Source organism: Diplotaxodon limnothrissa, linkage group LG23 (assembly GCF_057381915.1).
Source record: "Diplotaxodon limnothrissa isolate DT_005_m linkage group LG23, D_limnothrissa_male_GT1.1, whole genome shotgun sequence".
NCBI classification, from domain to species: domain Eukaryota; kingdom Metazoa; phylum Chordata; class Actinopteri; order Cichliformes; family Cichlidae; genus Diplotaxodon; species Diplotaxodon limnothrissa.
The window spans coordinates 10,981,424-10,995,703 of record NC_140617.1 but is presented as its reverse complement, the minus strand read 5'-3'; the positions used below and the strand labels follow the sequence as shown (position 1 = coordinate 10,995,703).

The 14,280-nt window shown below is 39.6% G+C and overlaps 2 protein-coding genes across 2 annotated transcripts; one reads left to right on the top strand and one right to left on the bottom strand.

The window, feature by feature from the left end:
* Positions 1 to 6,845: 6,845 nt before the first annotated feature.
* On the bottom strand, positions 6,846 to 8,725 carry LOC146607598 (granzyme A-like). The gene is made up of 5 exons (XM_085347434.1): positions 8,662 to 8,725; positions 8,386 to 8,527; positions 7,632 to 7,770; positions 7,108 to 7,377; positions 6,846 to 6,995 (listed from the first exon to the last, which is right to left on the bottom strand). Exons 1-5 carry the CDS (start codon positions 8,723 to 8,725, stop codon positions 6,846 to 6,848), a joined length of 765 nt encoding a protein of 254 aa, XP_085203560.1.
* Positions 8,726 to 11,667: 2,942 nt separating this feature from the next.
* On the top strand, positions 11,668 to 12,841 carry LOC146607597 (trypsin-3-like). Its single transcript, XM_085347477.1, has 5 exons — positions 11,668 to 11,725; positions 11,814 to 11,964; positions 12,056 to 12,188; positions 12,313 to 12,570; positions 12,677 to 12,841. The coding sequence occupies exons 1-5, from the start codon at positions 11,668 to 11,670 to the stop codon at positions 12,839 to 12,841; spliced, it is 765 nt and encodes a 254-aa protein (XP_085203603.1).
* Positions 12,842 to 14,280: the final 1,439 nt, after the last annotated feature.

Genomic DNA, 14,280 nt, shown 5'->3' with positions numbered 1-14,280 from the left:
AAAACAATATGTCCCAGAAACAAGATGTGTTTGCTGGGAAAGTCTAAAAAGATAATTCTAAACTAATCTAACCATAGGCAGAGGGCAGACAAAAGGCATCTTTGTACATTTAAAAGAAGGTAAAGAAACATAGAATCATTTTTCCTGTAACATTCCCTCCTGTTTTAACTTATTTTAAATGTATACAACAATTGTCTGTGAAGGTTATTTATTAAGCATCTTTAGCAATTTTTTAATTTTCAAAATGTCAGCATAGCAGAAATGGAAGTCATTTGGTCTAAAGAATAAAACAAAAGAAAATAATAAAAAGAAAAACATAGTAAATGAAAATCATAGTAAATGAAATAACAAGTGGAATAAACAAGAAAAAATAATAAAACTAAAACTACAAAAAATAAAGGATAAAAACCTTATATTTTAAAACGAAAACTACAAAAAATAAAAGAATGAAAACTAAAATGAAAACTTTGTATTTGAAAATGATGAAAACCTAATATGTAAAATGAAAACTTCAAAAAATACAAGGATGAAAACCTTATATTTAAAATGATGCAAACCTTAAATTGAAAACTTTATATGTAAAATGATGAAAACTTCATATTTAAAATGAAAACTTCAAAAAATAAAATGATGAAAACCTTATATTGTACTTGCATAAACTACTAATGTGTTAATCAGTGCATGATCACTTGAAAAAGGCAGAAGTCATTTTTAATCACCACGTCATTCATTAGCAGTTATTACAAGTTCTCCTCTAACAGAATTGCAACGGGATGCTGGTCTTCTTGAGGCACGGCAACATAAGCAGTCATTGTAGTTGTTATCATCTTTGAAATCATTACTCTTAGACATGGCGGTGTAGCTGCTCCAGATGTGTGGTCAGTGACATATTTTTGCAGAATGGACAAATTCTGCAAAGCTTCATAAATGTCTCCTCCAGCTTTGTATCCATCAGGGATAAAAGTGCAATATGTTTCCCCGATCAGCTTGCAAACTCCTCCTTGTGATGCTGTTAGCAGGTCTAGTGTCAGTGTGTTCTTCAACACCATCGTTCTGATGGCCTTCTGTTCTCCTGCTAAGGCCGTTCCCAGGGCCTTAGTTAAGTTGATGTGTCGTAGCAGAGCATATCGGTTGATTTCCACGTGATCCCGCACCTCGGCAACTCCAATGCCGGGGATCAAGCTCTGTAAGAATTTCACTCCTCCTCAGATGCGAAACTCTGGTTCCTTTACTGCTTGGTGCCGTCCGTGCACATCCTGTCTGGTAATGAGTCTTTGTTTGTAGTATCATCCGGTAGCTGTAGTTGGAGCGACAGTTGAGGCTCATCAGTGTCGCGTTACTGGCACAGGTTTCGTTGAGTGAACAGTCCATACACTTCCTCTCGTTCCTCGGTGGGCAGAAAGTGTATATGTATTTGCATAGCAGTCAGTTTTATTATTCAAGTAAGCTGTAGTGTTCATAAACTGCCACCAGAAATTAGTGGCATAGCCATGGGGAAACTTGGTGTACTTTCCTTTGTCATACAGTGTCTGCCTTTTCTTCATATAGCGTGACTTATTGTCCCTCACGGAAGCAAAGATGAGGAGCCCGGCCATGGTCAGGGCCGCTGCAGTTGTTAAGAGCCACCACCTCATGACGACGGGACACACCCTCCTGTCGCGAGTAGACCCCCCGGCCAGGAAAGCTGACCCCTCCACCGGGCGAGATCACAACAAGTGGGCAAGCCTGCCGTCAGCTGTGTTTAGATGGCTTCACTTACTGGCTCTGATGGATGCAAGATGGTCGTTCCGCTATTTTGCAAGCTCCAGTTTTTCCTTTGGAGCACTTTGATCAGAACCCAGTCACCGGGCTGTGATCTGCAAGACACTTGATAGACATCATTACATTCTTCGTCATTTACAATCATCTCTTTATTTTCCTACAACTTAGACATACATTTTGCTACTGAAATTGTATCTGCCTTTTTCACTGGATAGATTTCTGGCCACTTTGAGAATACATCTATAACCACTAGGGTGTATTTTTACCCTTGGCATTCATTTAGCTCAATAAAGTCCATATGGATTGTGTGGTCTCAGGTTTCCCTGAGCATTATATTTTTGACACGTCATGCACGTTCTGACAAATTGTTTTGCTGAGGTTTCAAAATTTACAGTGTAGAATTTACAGTGTAGAAATGAGAGTTGACAATACTGGTCAGTCCCCCCGTTGACAAATGCGTACAGCCATGAGTCACTAATGCCGCCATTTTGTGGAGGAATTTTTTGGCAGCACTGGCTTGCCATAACACATCATTAAGTCGTTTGTCAGAACTGCACCGTGTTTTAGCCATTTTGCCTGCTCTGCTGTGCTTGCTGCTTTTGTTCATTTTTCAACACATCCAGTGGAATCTGATGTGTGTTTACTGCCATCAATGTGATGTTTGTCTTTTGTGCCGCCTATTTTGCTGCTCTGTCAGCAAAATTGTTGCCTGTAGTAATGAAAGAGTCAGTAGGCGTTGTAAGAGGTTGGCATGGTGAACCGGTTTTCCAGTTGGTGTAATCATTCCTCTGTTATGCCAAATTTTTTGCAAAATGATGCACAGCAGAGAAAACATACTGGCTGTCTGTATGTATGTTTATTAGTTTGTCTTTGTGTATTTAGCTTTCGCGTATCACAGCTATCAGCTCAGCGCTCTGTGCAGGACATGAAGAAGAAAGTGGTTTTGCTTCTATTATTTTACTATCTGTGGTTACTGCGTAACCTACACAATTTCGGCCTGTGCTGTAAGGTCAAATGCTGTTGTCCTAGCTTCCACACTTGCTGATCATAAGGTGGATCTGGGCCTGGAGTTTGTTTAAATCTCAGAATGTTGTGATACTCGGTCGGTTTCTGGCACTCAGGTGTAATACCAGAAAAGAATGGCATGACTGCTATCTTAAGTTTTGTCAGAGCGTCTCTACCTAGCAAATTTACTGGACACGACGGGTCATATATGCATTTAATAAAGCACCTGCGGCCACTTGCTGTGTGTACTAGTTCTAAAAGGGCAGTTAATTGTTGTACAGTTGTGTGGCCTGAAGCTGACTTTACAACTAATTTGTCCTCTACTCCTACAATCTCGTGGGAAGTGACCTTCCTCTCCACGGTTCTAGCAGGCGTTGTCTCTATGTTATCTGCTGTTTCTGCATGGCTGTCTGCGGCCTTGGTGTTTGTGACTTTGCTCGCCTCTCTGTTCCTGATAGCCACCTGCGAATTAGTGTTTTAGTCTGTTGTCAACAGTCAGCCTTATTTTTAAGTTACAGAATGCTTCTCCTTTTTTTTTTTTTTTTTTTTTTTTTGTATGGGAGAATAGATGCAACTCTACATTTTCACTTAAGGCAGTTTTAGATAATTTCTAGTTCTTCAAACAATGCATGGATCTCACACATTTCAAACTTTCAAGTTACGGTTGTTTCCCATTTATACAAATATATATATATTTAACTTTGCATTGCTCACAGCTCATAGCTCACAGCTCTAAACCTAGGCATTTTTCAATCATATGCCTAATCACTATGTGTCACTGTGATTCTCAAGTATTGTCACAAGTTCGTTTAAAATCGTTTCCAAAACCAACAAAATAATCAAACAAAAACAAAAAACATAAACGTGTCAGGACACAAAAGAAAAAGAAAAATGCTGCCACCCGAACAAGGCAGAAGTCTCCATATGTTGGCTTTTAATAGCATGCAGCTTGTAACATGGTAGACTAATGTGCCTGTGTTAATTCAGCTCCATATTATTGTGTGAAGTTGCACTGGGTTGGGAGTGGTTTTGTGGTTGTCACATTTTTGGTGAGCCAATGGCTGGAATGGGGTTGGACTAATTAGAGGCAGGTGTACTTGATTGCACTGATACACTGGTCTACATATAGCCCACACTACAAACACTGCTGTGTTGTTTTGTCTCTCTGTGCAGTCCAGGGCCTATTATATGCCACAGCCTAAAGGCAGCAGAGTTCCAGAGGCTTGAGTGACCACTGACTATATGCTTGCAGGGTGGTGGGTCTCCAAGGACAACTTCTAACCCTGTTAAAGGCAACATGTGGGGTGCAACTTGGCCGTGTGGCATAGCTGGCTCTGGCCTTGGGACTGTGTGTTTTTATACAATTCATAAGTGGGACACTGGACTGTTTTATCTTTTATCTCTTGATATATTTTTCATCAATAAATTATCTTTTAGAATTTTATTGACTGACATCTTTTTGCCCACGACTGAGACGGTTGGTCAGACCTAGAGTCTTTCTTTGGGTGTGTTACAGCAGCTTCTGCTCTAAAAGAAACAAATAAATAAAAAGAAAAGAAAATGTGGAACATGCTCATCAGCTTAGCAGTGTCTACATATTTAATTCAGCTTCTCAATCCTGTAGTTTTAGCTGTTGTCTACAGGGTTTTGCTTATTGGTTGTTATTATAGGTGTGCTCTATATCTCAGCAATGTGTCATTCTAGGATGATAGGTTTCAAGCTGGTCAAGTGCCTCTATGCACTTCATTAGTTTAGTTATTCTCTGTATTGTCTTCATCTCACATGTCATTACACTGAGTTTCAGCAAACCTTGAGCTTGATGCAGACTACTGCTTAACAATTATCCACCTCACATCATAACCGATTAAGGTGCCTCTTCATATTAATATTATGTCATTGTTAATATTATCCTCTTTGTCTTATATGACAGCAATAGCATATTATAATATTTTATCAGTGTGTACCACTATACTACTACTGAGCCAATTTGATAGTTAGGATCATCTTATTCAGCAAACAGATAATTTTGAATTCATCCAATCTGCGGTCACATTTGTTCTCTCTGTTGCATGGCGGACCAGGCAGTTCTATTATAATATATTATTTATATTTTATTTTGTATCCATCAAGGGCTTCAGATGACCTGCAGAATCATCCTTTTCCCAGGGTGGAGACAGTTACCTTTTCACACACTGTCCTTGGCTGAACAATGACACAGCCTTAATATACTTTATTTATGTTATTAAAATATTTTCGTGTGAATTATTTGCTTTATATTCATTTTATACATTGTGGGCATGGTCATCATGCCAACTGTGTTTCATTGATAATATCACTTTACAGGTTGTTATCCTTGCTATTATTAATTTCAAATACTCTAAAGATAATTTCTACTGTAATTTTCCCTTTGTTTATCTTTATTTCGTACTTTTTATATTTATATCTACTCAGTGGGGTCTGTTTTCAACCCTTTTAAACTACCTCAAACTACTTTGATCTCTAGTTTTCACTTAATAAGGGATTATTATGTTCTTCCTGATATGGGTGTTGCTGCACATGCGGCTGCAGGAATGAGTGATGGTTTACTAAAAGGATTGTGGACACTGCACAGTGTCTCGTCTTCTGGTTTTACTAAACTGGCAGTTGGATTCTGTTCTTCTGACTGTTTATATTTTGTTTTCTTAAATCTCTCTCTGTTTTTGTCCGGCGTCTGGACTTTTCTTTTCTCACCACTGCTCATCAGCAGGAATGAGTTTTAATTTCACTTGCTTGATTACCCATCTTATTTATGTATTTACTTATTTTTGTTTAAGTAATATATACACGATACAGCTGCTATCACCTTCGCTGGTATTAGAGACGAGAGTGGTTGCTCACACGCCCTTCTACTTTCGGACTATTTCCAAAAGCGGTGTGAACTTTACGAGACGGAACTCGACCGTTCTCTCAACTCACCAGCACGTCAGTGAATAGCAGTAAAAGAAAAACACAGTAGGAGCAGCTCAGTCTCTTATTGGACCGTGAAAATTCAGCTTGCTCCGTTAATTAAAACAATACACACACACACATTCACATTCACACCTATTCGCGCGATCGGAACCCTTATCATAAGGGGAGCTGCCAGTCTTTCTGTAGACGAGCTACTTATTCCCTAGACCCTGTCTAGACCCAGCTGGGGGAGCTACCCAGAGCTCCAAACCTAACCCACAGAAGTGGGGAGCTTCCAGTCGACGAGCTCCAAGCTACCAGCCGACGAGCTACTTTAAACCCACAGAAGTGGGGAGCTTCCAGTCGCGACGAGCTGCTTTCGCTATTTTAAATTCCCTGAATTTAAAATACGCTTTTACGCAAGATTGTGTCAGTGTGTCTGTATCTACCTGGTCGGTGTCGCCGGGTCTGGTCCACCTCGATCGGGCCCCACCACCGTGGGTCGCTTTCTAAGACGTTGGCCAAGACCCGAATTTAACGCTCTTGGTCTTTTTCCACACACCTGGTGTGTGGGCTGTCGACAGGCGAACAACGTGGACTGGTCACGGAGATGGGACACGATGGAGGTGCTCCGGCTCCGAAGGACCAAGAAATGTTGGGGGAAAACTCTGTAAAAAACCCAGGAGAAATAAAGACACAATGAGACAAAGTTACTTTCTTTATCAAACGTGTACACGGGTGAGCTGCTAAGAACAACTCACACCATGCACAGTGGCTTGGTAATTTTTATAGGCACAGAGCACAGAGACAGTGAGAACAGGATAACAAATAATAAACAGATAAAATAAAACAACTCCATATATGGTGCTAGTCTCGTCAGCAGAGAGCTAGGGAAGATAAAACAATCTAAAACAATATGTCCCAGAAACAAGATGTGTTTGCTGGGAAAGTCTAAAAAGATAATTCTAAACTAATCTAACCATAGGCAGAGGGCAGACAAAAGGCATCTTTGTACATTTAAAAGAAGGTAAAGAAACATAGAATCATTTTTCCTGTAACAGTATGAAGTGATAGCTCAGCCGATTAAACATCATAAAAGCATAAAACATTGTCATCTAGCTTAGTTTATGTGGACTGATGCCTGATGACTTTTAAGACTTCATAGTTTCTTTGATCCACTTGAGTTGCCTCTTTGAGAGAAACGAGTAGACTCCAGGCTTGTAAATGTCCCCACAACCGGCTCCAAAAGAAGTAACTCCAACCAGCTGAAAGCCGCACAGCAGTGGGCCTCCGGAATCCCCCTGCAGCAAGTACATATGCACTGTAGACCTTTTTTCTCACTTACAGGTGTCAAAACGTCAAAATGGTGCTGAGCTCAATGATTACATGCTCATATACATTCTTCATACTTACTTGACAGGTATCCGCTGCTTTTTTGCCATTTGAACCAGCACATACCATGTCACTGGTGATTAAAGGTGCGTAGTTGTAATATTCACAAGAGTTACACTTATGTCTGCCAATCACAGTCACGCGGACAGACTTGAGAACATCTGAGGTGTGGTTCTCTTCAGTTATTCCCCATCCAGCAACCAGACACGTGGTGCCATCTGCAGGGTCTTTGACAATTTTGCCCAACTGGAGCCATTTTACTGACTTGGTTGTATTTACTGGTTCCTTAAGCTGAGAAAGAGTTGAAAAGAAATGTTACATTTTGACAGTGACTATCTATATGTTACCGACTTGCCACTGTGATAAAGTCTGGGTCACTACTTAATAATTCATATATTTTGTTTGGAAAATGGGAAATAGTTGGAGCGAATTATTGAAACATGTATAAACATACCCAGAAATGCACTTTATCAGGTAGAAACAAACTTATTTTCATTGTTGTATATTTGCTTGACCGGCTACTGGACACTGAATTTTCAGCTTACCTTGAGCAGCATGAGGTCATTGCCCACATTATGATTGAAATAGTTAGGATGAGCAAAACGTTTCTCAACCTCTCGGACCTGCCTCCACTCTTCTTCCTCTTTGGCGATGGAGTGCACTCCCAGGATCGCCTTGCTCATTCTGCAAAAGAAAAACTCAGTGTAGTGATGACACTTCACTTACATCAAAAGGTCAGGAGTGTATTTTTCTCTACTTGAAGGAGGGCAGGATGTAATCGGTTCTTTGTGTTTGTTTGTCTGTTTGCTAGTTTTCAAGCGTTGTGTGATGTCAGACACAAATAACAACTAAAGCTGATTTCATGTTGGTGAAAATCAGGTCAAAGCCACATCAAACTTGAAATTGCCCACAATTGTTTATGGATCATCTTCAAACATCTTAGGGGACATGAGTACCTAGTTTGGCTATGCATTTGACCTTGACCTTCACTGTTAGCACCCAAGGTCAAAGCATGGAGAGAGAGCTGTACAACACACTTACTATTTTTTCACTACAAGATCCTTTGACATCACAATGAGTAAAGACAACTGTAGTATGTCATTTTCAAGGTGAAAGGTTTAAAAGTTGTGTTCTTATAAAAGCATGAAACATTTTAGTGCAGCCCCTGCCTGTCAGGAGGAGTTACGCTCTGGGTAAGAAAAAATATCAGTTAGCATTACACTTCACATCTTCTGTTAAAAATAAATACTGCAATATTTTGATTTGGAAATTTAGGAAAAGTGAACCTCGGGTTCTTACCCAGTGCAGTGAGCAGCTGTCAGGACCCATTGTGGGTGGATTAATGTCCCCCCACACATAGATTTCTTACTTGTCAAATAAGCCATGAAGGGCAGTGAGTGTGGCTTAACTTCCTTCCCTCCAATAATCTCAGAACCATGACCTAAAACAAAAAAAAAAATCCAGTCACATAAGAAAATCAGCAGATTTTTAAGTCAAGAACAGATGAGTGAGCACACATCCTACACCAACTGAGAGATATCAGTAATGTAAATTAAAGTACAAAACATCATTCACCTGACTGGATGATGGAAAGAAGCATGAACAAGATGAAAACACTGAAATTCCTCCGGCAGAACATGTTGTCTCAACTCTCGCTGAGCGAATGTTGAATTCACTGAAGTCCACTGTTATGCACAGCTTTATACGCTGAGCAGACACACACACACACACACACACACACACACACACACACACACACACACACACACACACAGCCAGTAGTGTTCTTAATGTGTTATAAAAATCATCAGTAGTTTTGAAAATAAAAAATATAATTTGCCAATTTGCTCACATGTTAATCATATGTGCTTTTTAATAATCATCATTAATTTTGTAGTTTTACCAGTATTACTGTGAACTGGGGTGAAGCCACACAGTGCCCACAAAATATATCAGAGATCACCACCTAGTGGTTTAATGTGAATATTGAGTGTCAGTGACACAATGAGGTTAGGATCATAAAAGCAAAGATATTTGATTGATTATTAGCTCTAAAATATCTGTGACGGCTGTGTCTGATTTACAGTGATTTTGAGACGTTGAGATTTTGAGACTTAAAAGATTTTGAGACATTAATAACCTGTTGGATTCACTGAAAAGGCTGAAGAGTCGGTGACTGAAAGCTGCGAGCAGAAGTATTTATAAGAGTTTTACTTTCAGGTGGAGAATATTTAAATGAGTCAGGCAAATGTGAATTGAAAAGTCTATGACACAAAGTTTCTTGCAAGTTGCACAAAATTTAACATGGAAAAAAAATCCTGTATTCAGCCTGCGATGGCTGTAATAGCTGCTAATAGAAGAGTTTATTTTTCGGAGGCGAGATGTTATCAGAACGAGAGAGAACTCTCTGTATTGAAACTCTTCACTCAGTCTTCATGCCGAGTGTGTCGGTGAGCCCACTCTTTGCTCCTCACTAACACAGTTTTCATGAAACAGAGCAGAAATAAACCGAGCTCAGCTTCTTTTTCTCAGCAGTGCGCACACAGCGAGCAGCTTCTCTCTGCTGAATCTGTAATTAATACTGTTACTGTGTTAGATTAATGCCTGAATGTTGGCACACGCATGTGGCACGGTAACATTATATCAAAATATACTGATTTTCCTTCAGCCTCCTCTCACTTATCAGAACTGCCTATTTTCAGAGATTACCACTGGACTGAAACCCGAGTTTACACTGGATTATTTTGGTAAGAAGCACTGCAAACTGCAGCACTTTATTCCTACCTCTGTGCTTACGTTGAGTGTTTGGAACGAGCAAAAGCATCTGGTCTGCTGACCTGAGAGAATGAGGCAGGACATAAGGGTGTAGCAGCTCAGACAGATAACATGAGGCACAGCCATTAATAGGAGATAGGAGGCGATTTTGGAACACGGCCATTGTCTCAGTCTCCTTTGTCACGATCTTCCTCTGTCACAGGGGAGCTGTGTGGTTTCCAGAAAAATCCCTAAGTCTTTATGTGTTCCTTTCTATATGTCGACAATACACACCACACTTTTACTTTTAAGCACTTTTAATTTTAAAAGGCTTCTTTTTCAGTTTTCCACCAATAAATCTTGAAGTTGACCTTGAAGACGGTCAACGGTGGATGTGAGCCAGATTTTAATGCTTTGTTAAGATGACCCCGCTCTACACCCCTACAACATTTTAACAGAATTCATTCGACACTTTTTGAGCTATATGTTTGCAGAGAGTATGGCATTGCATACGCTACCACAATTTCTTGGTAAAACTATACGTGGCAAAAAAGCCCATGAGAATTCAGTGCAGCACATGGCCTCTGTGCAGAACACCAGAGGTGATGTATATCAATGATTTCTAATCACCAAATACTCTGTGGTCTATGATGCATGTCGTATAGCCTCATTAGTAATCAGACATCTTCTGTGGTGATGCACACCACCTCTCAGTGATTAATTCTTCAGTTAATGAGAAAAACCACTTTGCTCTCAGTAAACATAAAGTTCCATGTGAGTTTATCATTCTTAACATGTTTGCTGTGTGCTCACCACTACTGTTAGCATCAGTAGGTCCTAAAGATAAAATGGCCATTCGTTGTGTTTAAACCCTCCTAACGACGCTCCTTTCCCTCATTGTTTATCTTCTATCTGTATCGTATCATGCTTGTTGGTGTCCATCTTTGTTTTGGTATTGCATGGACAACAACATGGTAGCGACTACCCAGAATGTATTGCTATTAAAGAATTCCGTTTCATATCATTTGTGTCTTCCTACACTTCCTGATTCATTATATTCACCATCCTCCATCCATTCTCCTCCCTCTCTCTCGTTTTCTCACATCCATCAGCTCCTCACAGTGCTCCTCCCATCTTCTCCACACACTCTCTTCACTTGTTGGAACATTTCAGTTTCGATCCTGAATCTTCCTGCACATCCTTTCCAGTCTCCAATTTCCAGCTTCAAACTCATGATTCTTTCCAAAACTCTCTTTACCGCCAAAGCACTATTTACATATTATTCATTCAAGAGACCAAGCTCCATACAGGAGGGCACTACCACTTTTCCGTAGGAGAACCTCGCTCCATAAACAGTTCACACAGTGGAAGAAATGGTCCCAAGGAGGCGCTAAATGAAAAGGCATCTCCTTCCTGTTTTTACATTGCTGGTGGACAGATTATGAGCCAAGTACCATAATGTTATTAGTCTTGGTTCAAGTATGAAATCAGTAACTCAGTGGGATATTGTTGTTTTGAGCTTTAACAGTGGTGTAAAAATGTTTCAACAACCCAGCTTTATGAAGGTTTAGACATGCCTGCTTGTGTACAAAAGTTGTGGTGTGAGAGACTGTGAGAAACTTGCAACCATTAAACAGCCCGTGTGTTTCAGGATGATGAGGTAGTGTAATACTGATGAACAAGATAATGTAAAGATAATACAAGTGCCCAAAAAAACAGGATGTGGTTAGAAGTCAAATTGTGATCATCAGATTTGACAGAGCAACTGCTGTATAAAAGGTCAATTTCACACTTGTGCCAACACAACTTCACCTTTTTGCTGGCATCATGCTCAGTCTTCAAAAAATCCTGCTCCTCCATGTTCTGGCATGTGTCGGACGACTCGGTAAGATCTGCAAAACTTTGTTATTGTCCTCTGATCGTTCAATGGAACGTTAACTTCATTTTGGTTTCCTTTACTCTGCTTTTTTCAGCACATGGAAGTGACATCATACATGGTACAAAAGCCCCAGAGAACTCCATGCACTACATGGCCTCTGTGCAGAACAAAAAGGGTGAACATGTTTGTGGAGGATTTCTCATCACTGAAGACTTTGTAGTCTCGGCTGCACACTGTAATGACTCGTGAGTAATCAAACATCTTCTGCTTCTGCTTCTCTGACTCATGTCATTAAAACACATTGTATTGATTACCTCTCATTGATCACTCTTTCAGGAGCCCCACACACGTTGTTCTCGGCAACCACAATCTGAAGAGCTGCAATCATCAAAAAATAAAGATTGAAAACAAAATCATCCATGAAAATTATAAAAGTGTTGGACTGGGTGATGATATCATGCTGATTGAAGTAAGTACATGTTCATGTTCACAACAGTTTCACATGATGTGTTTGTGGTTTCATTATTCAGATTATATCTAAAGAACTATCGTATGAACATAGATATATTTTTTACTTCATGTTGTGTCTCCAGCTGTCTGAGAAAGTTAAACTGGGCCACGGAGTAGAAATAATTCAAATTCCACATGCTGAAATAAACCTAAAAGAAAACCAAGTGTGTCAGGTGGCTGGATGGGGAAAAACTGAAACTGTTGATGATAAACCTGCTGATGAGCTGATGGTGGTGGATGTGGATGTCATTACATCAAAGAACTGTGAGGAACAATGGCCTGGTCTTCCTGCCAATGTAATCTGTGCAGGTGGATACAAAACAACCAAAGGATTCTGTCAGGTATGTTTTCTGTCCTTTCAGTTTAAAACGGTTTCATGTTCACAAATCTTAAAAACATAAACATAATGAACATAAACTGATAAATTAAAATTCTTCCTCCTCACAGGGAGATTCTGGTGGTCCTCTGGTGTGTCATGGGTTTGCTGTTGGGGTTGTTTCTTTCAACTATAATGCGAACTGCAATTACCCCAATTACCCCAACGTCTATACCGACATCTCAAAATACCGTAAATGGATCGACGAGGTTCTGGAAAAAAAAGAGATTGAGTAAAGTAATTTAAGTAAAAAATTTACTTCAAGTTTTTCTTTTCACTATTGAAATGTGAGAATTTCTGATTCTTTCATCAGTTTAACCAAAAACAAAAATACAAACGTATCCCACACTCAATCTGTCATTTCTTTCTGTAACAGCCAAAAGGCTGAATTTTTAATATTATTTCTGCCTTTGTAGTGGACCACGCTTCAGTTTGCCTGTGACGAAAGACATATTTGCATCCTTGTATGGTTTTTTGCTTCTCAAAATTTTAATTCAGTTTTTTCCAATTAAACTGAAGTTCAATATCAAAAGAAGTAATCAAATTCAGACTTGATATTTTTCTTAAGCCTCCAGGTGTTACCATGGATACAGGCTAATGACTGTAGAGCCAAATTCTTCTAGCAGAAAATGAGAAAATACTTTTCATAACATTTCATTTTTTATATTCCTTGTACAGTAAAGCTCAAAAACATGCTGGGTTCAGGGAATGACTACTTTTTGATATTTAAGTAATATGAGGATTTTGTCGGCTTACTGTCAGCTCCAACATGTGCTCGGTGGAGATTCTGTTTGTTTTTACCTTAAATGCATTACACAATACTTGTCCTCACTCTCACAAGTCACCTGATGTTTGTGGAGAAGGGTGATTATTGGCAAAAAGACATAAGATTTGAGGGTAATAGTAGAATGACCTGGTTTGCAGTGGCTTGGATTTTTTTATACTGCACACACCTGTGCTGGAAGATTTTATCAAACATTATAACAACTTCATCTACTGAAACAGCATGTTCTAGTGGTTCAACAGAGACCCATACAAGTCTTCCTCTGAGCTTCAGTGCAGGGAAATGAGGCTCAAACAGCAACACACTAGATTTCATTTATGTGCACTATATCTTACTACAGCTGGAGTACAGATTTATGAGGATGAGGATAATGAATAATAAATTCACATTAATGCTGCAGACGCTGAATGAATGATAATTCAACAGATGAAAAGCTCTGTGAGTGCAGTTCCACTAACCACAGTAATATCTTCTTAACTGTGAGTGTAGAGCATCGACTCTTAATCTAAAACACAAAGGCAAATACAGTGGGGCAAAAAAGTATTTAGTCAGCCACCGATTGTGCAAGTTCCCCCACTTAAAATGATGACAGAGGTCAGTAATTTGCACCAGAGGTACACTTCAACTGTGAGAGACAGAATGTGAAAAAAAAATCCATGAATCCACATGGTAGGATTTGTAAAGAATTTATTCGTAAATCAGGGTGGAAAATAAGTATTTGGTCACCTCAAACAAGGAAAATCTCTGGCTCTCACAGACCTGTAACGTCTTCTGTAAGAAGCTTTTCTGTCCCCCACTCGTTACCTGTATGAATGGCACCTGTTTGAGCTCATCATCTGTATAAAAGACACCTGTCCACAGCCTCAAACAGTCAGACTCCAAACTCCGCCA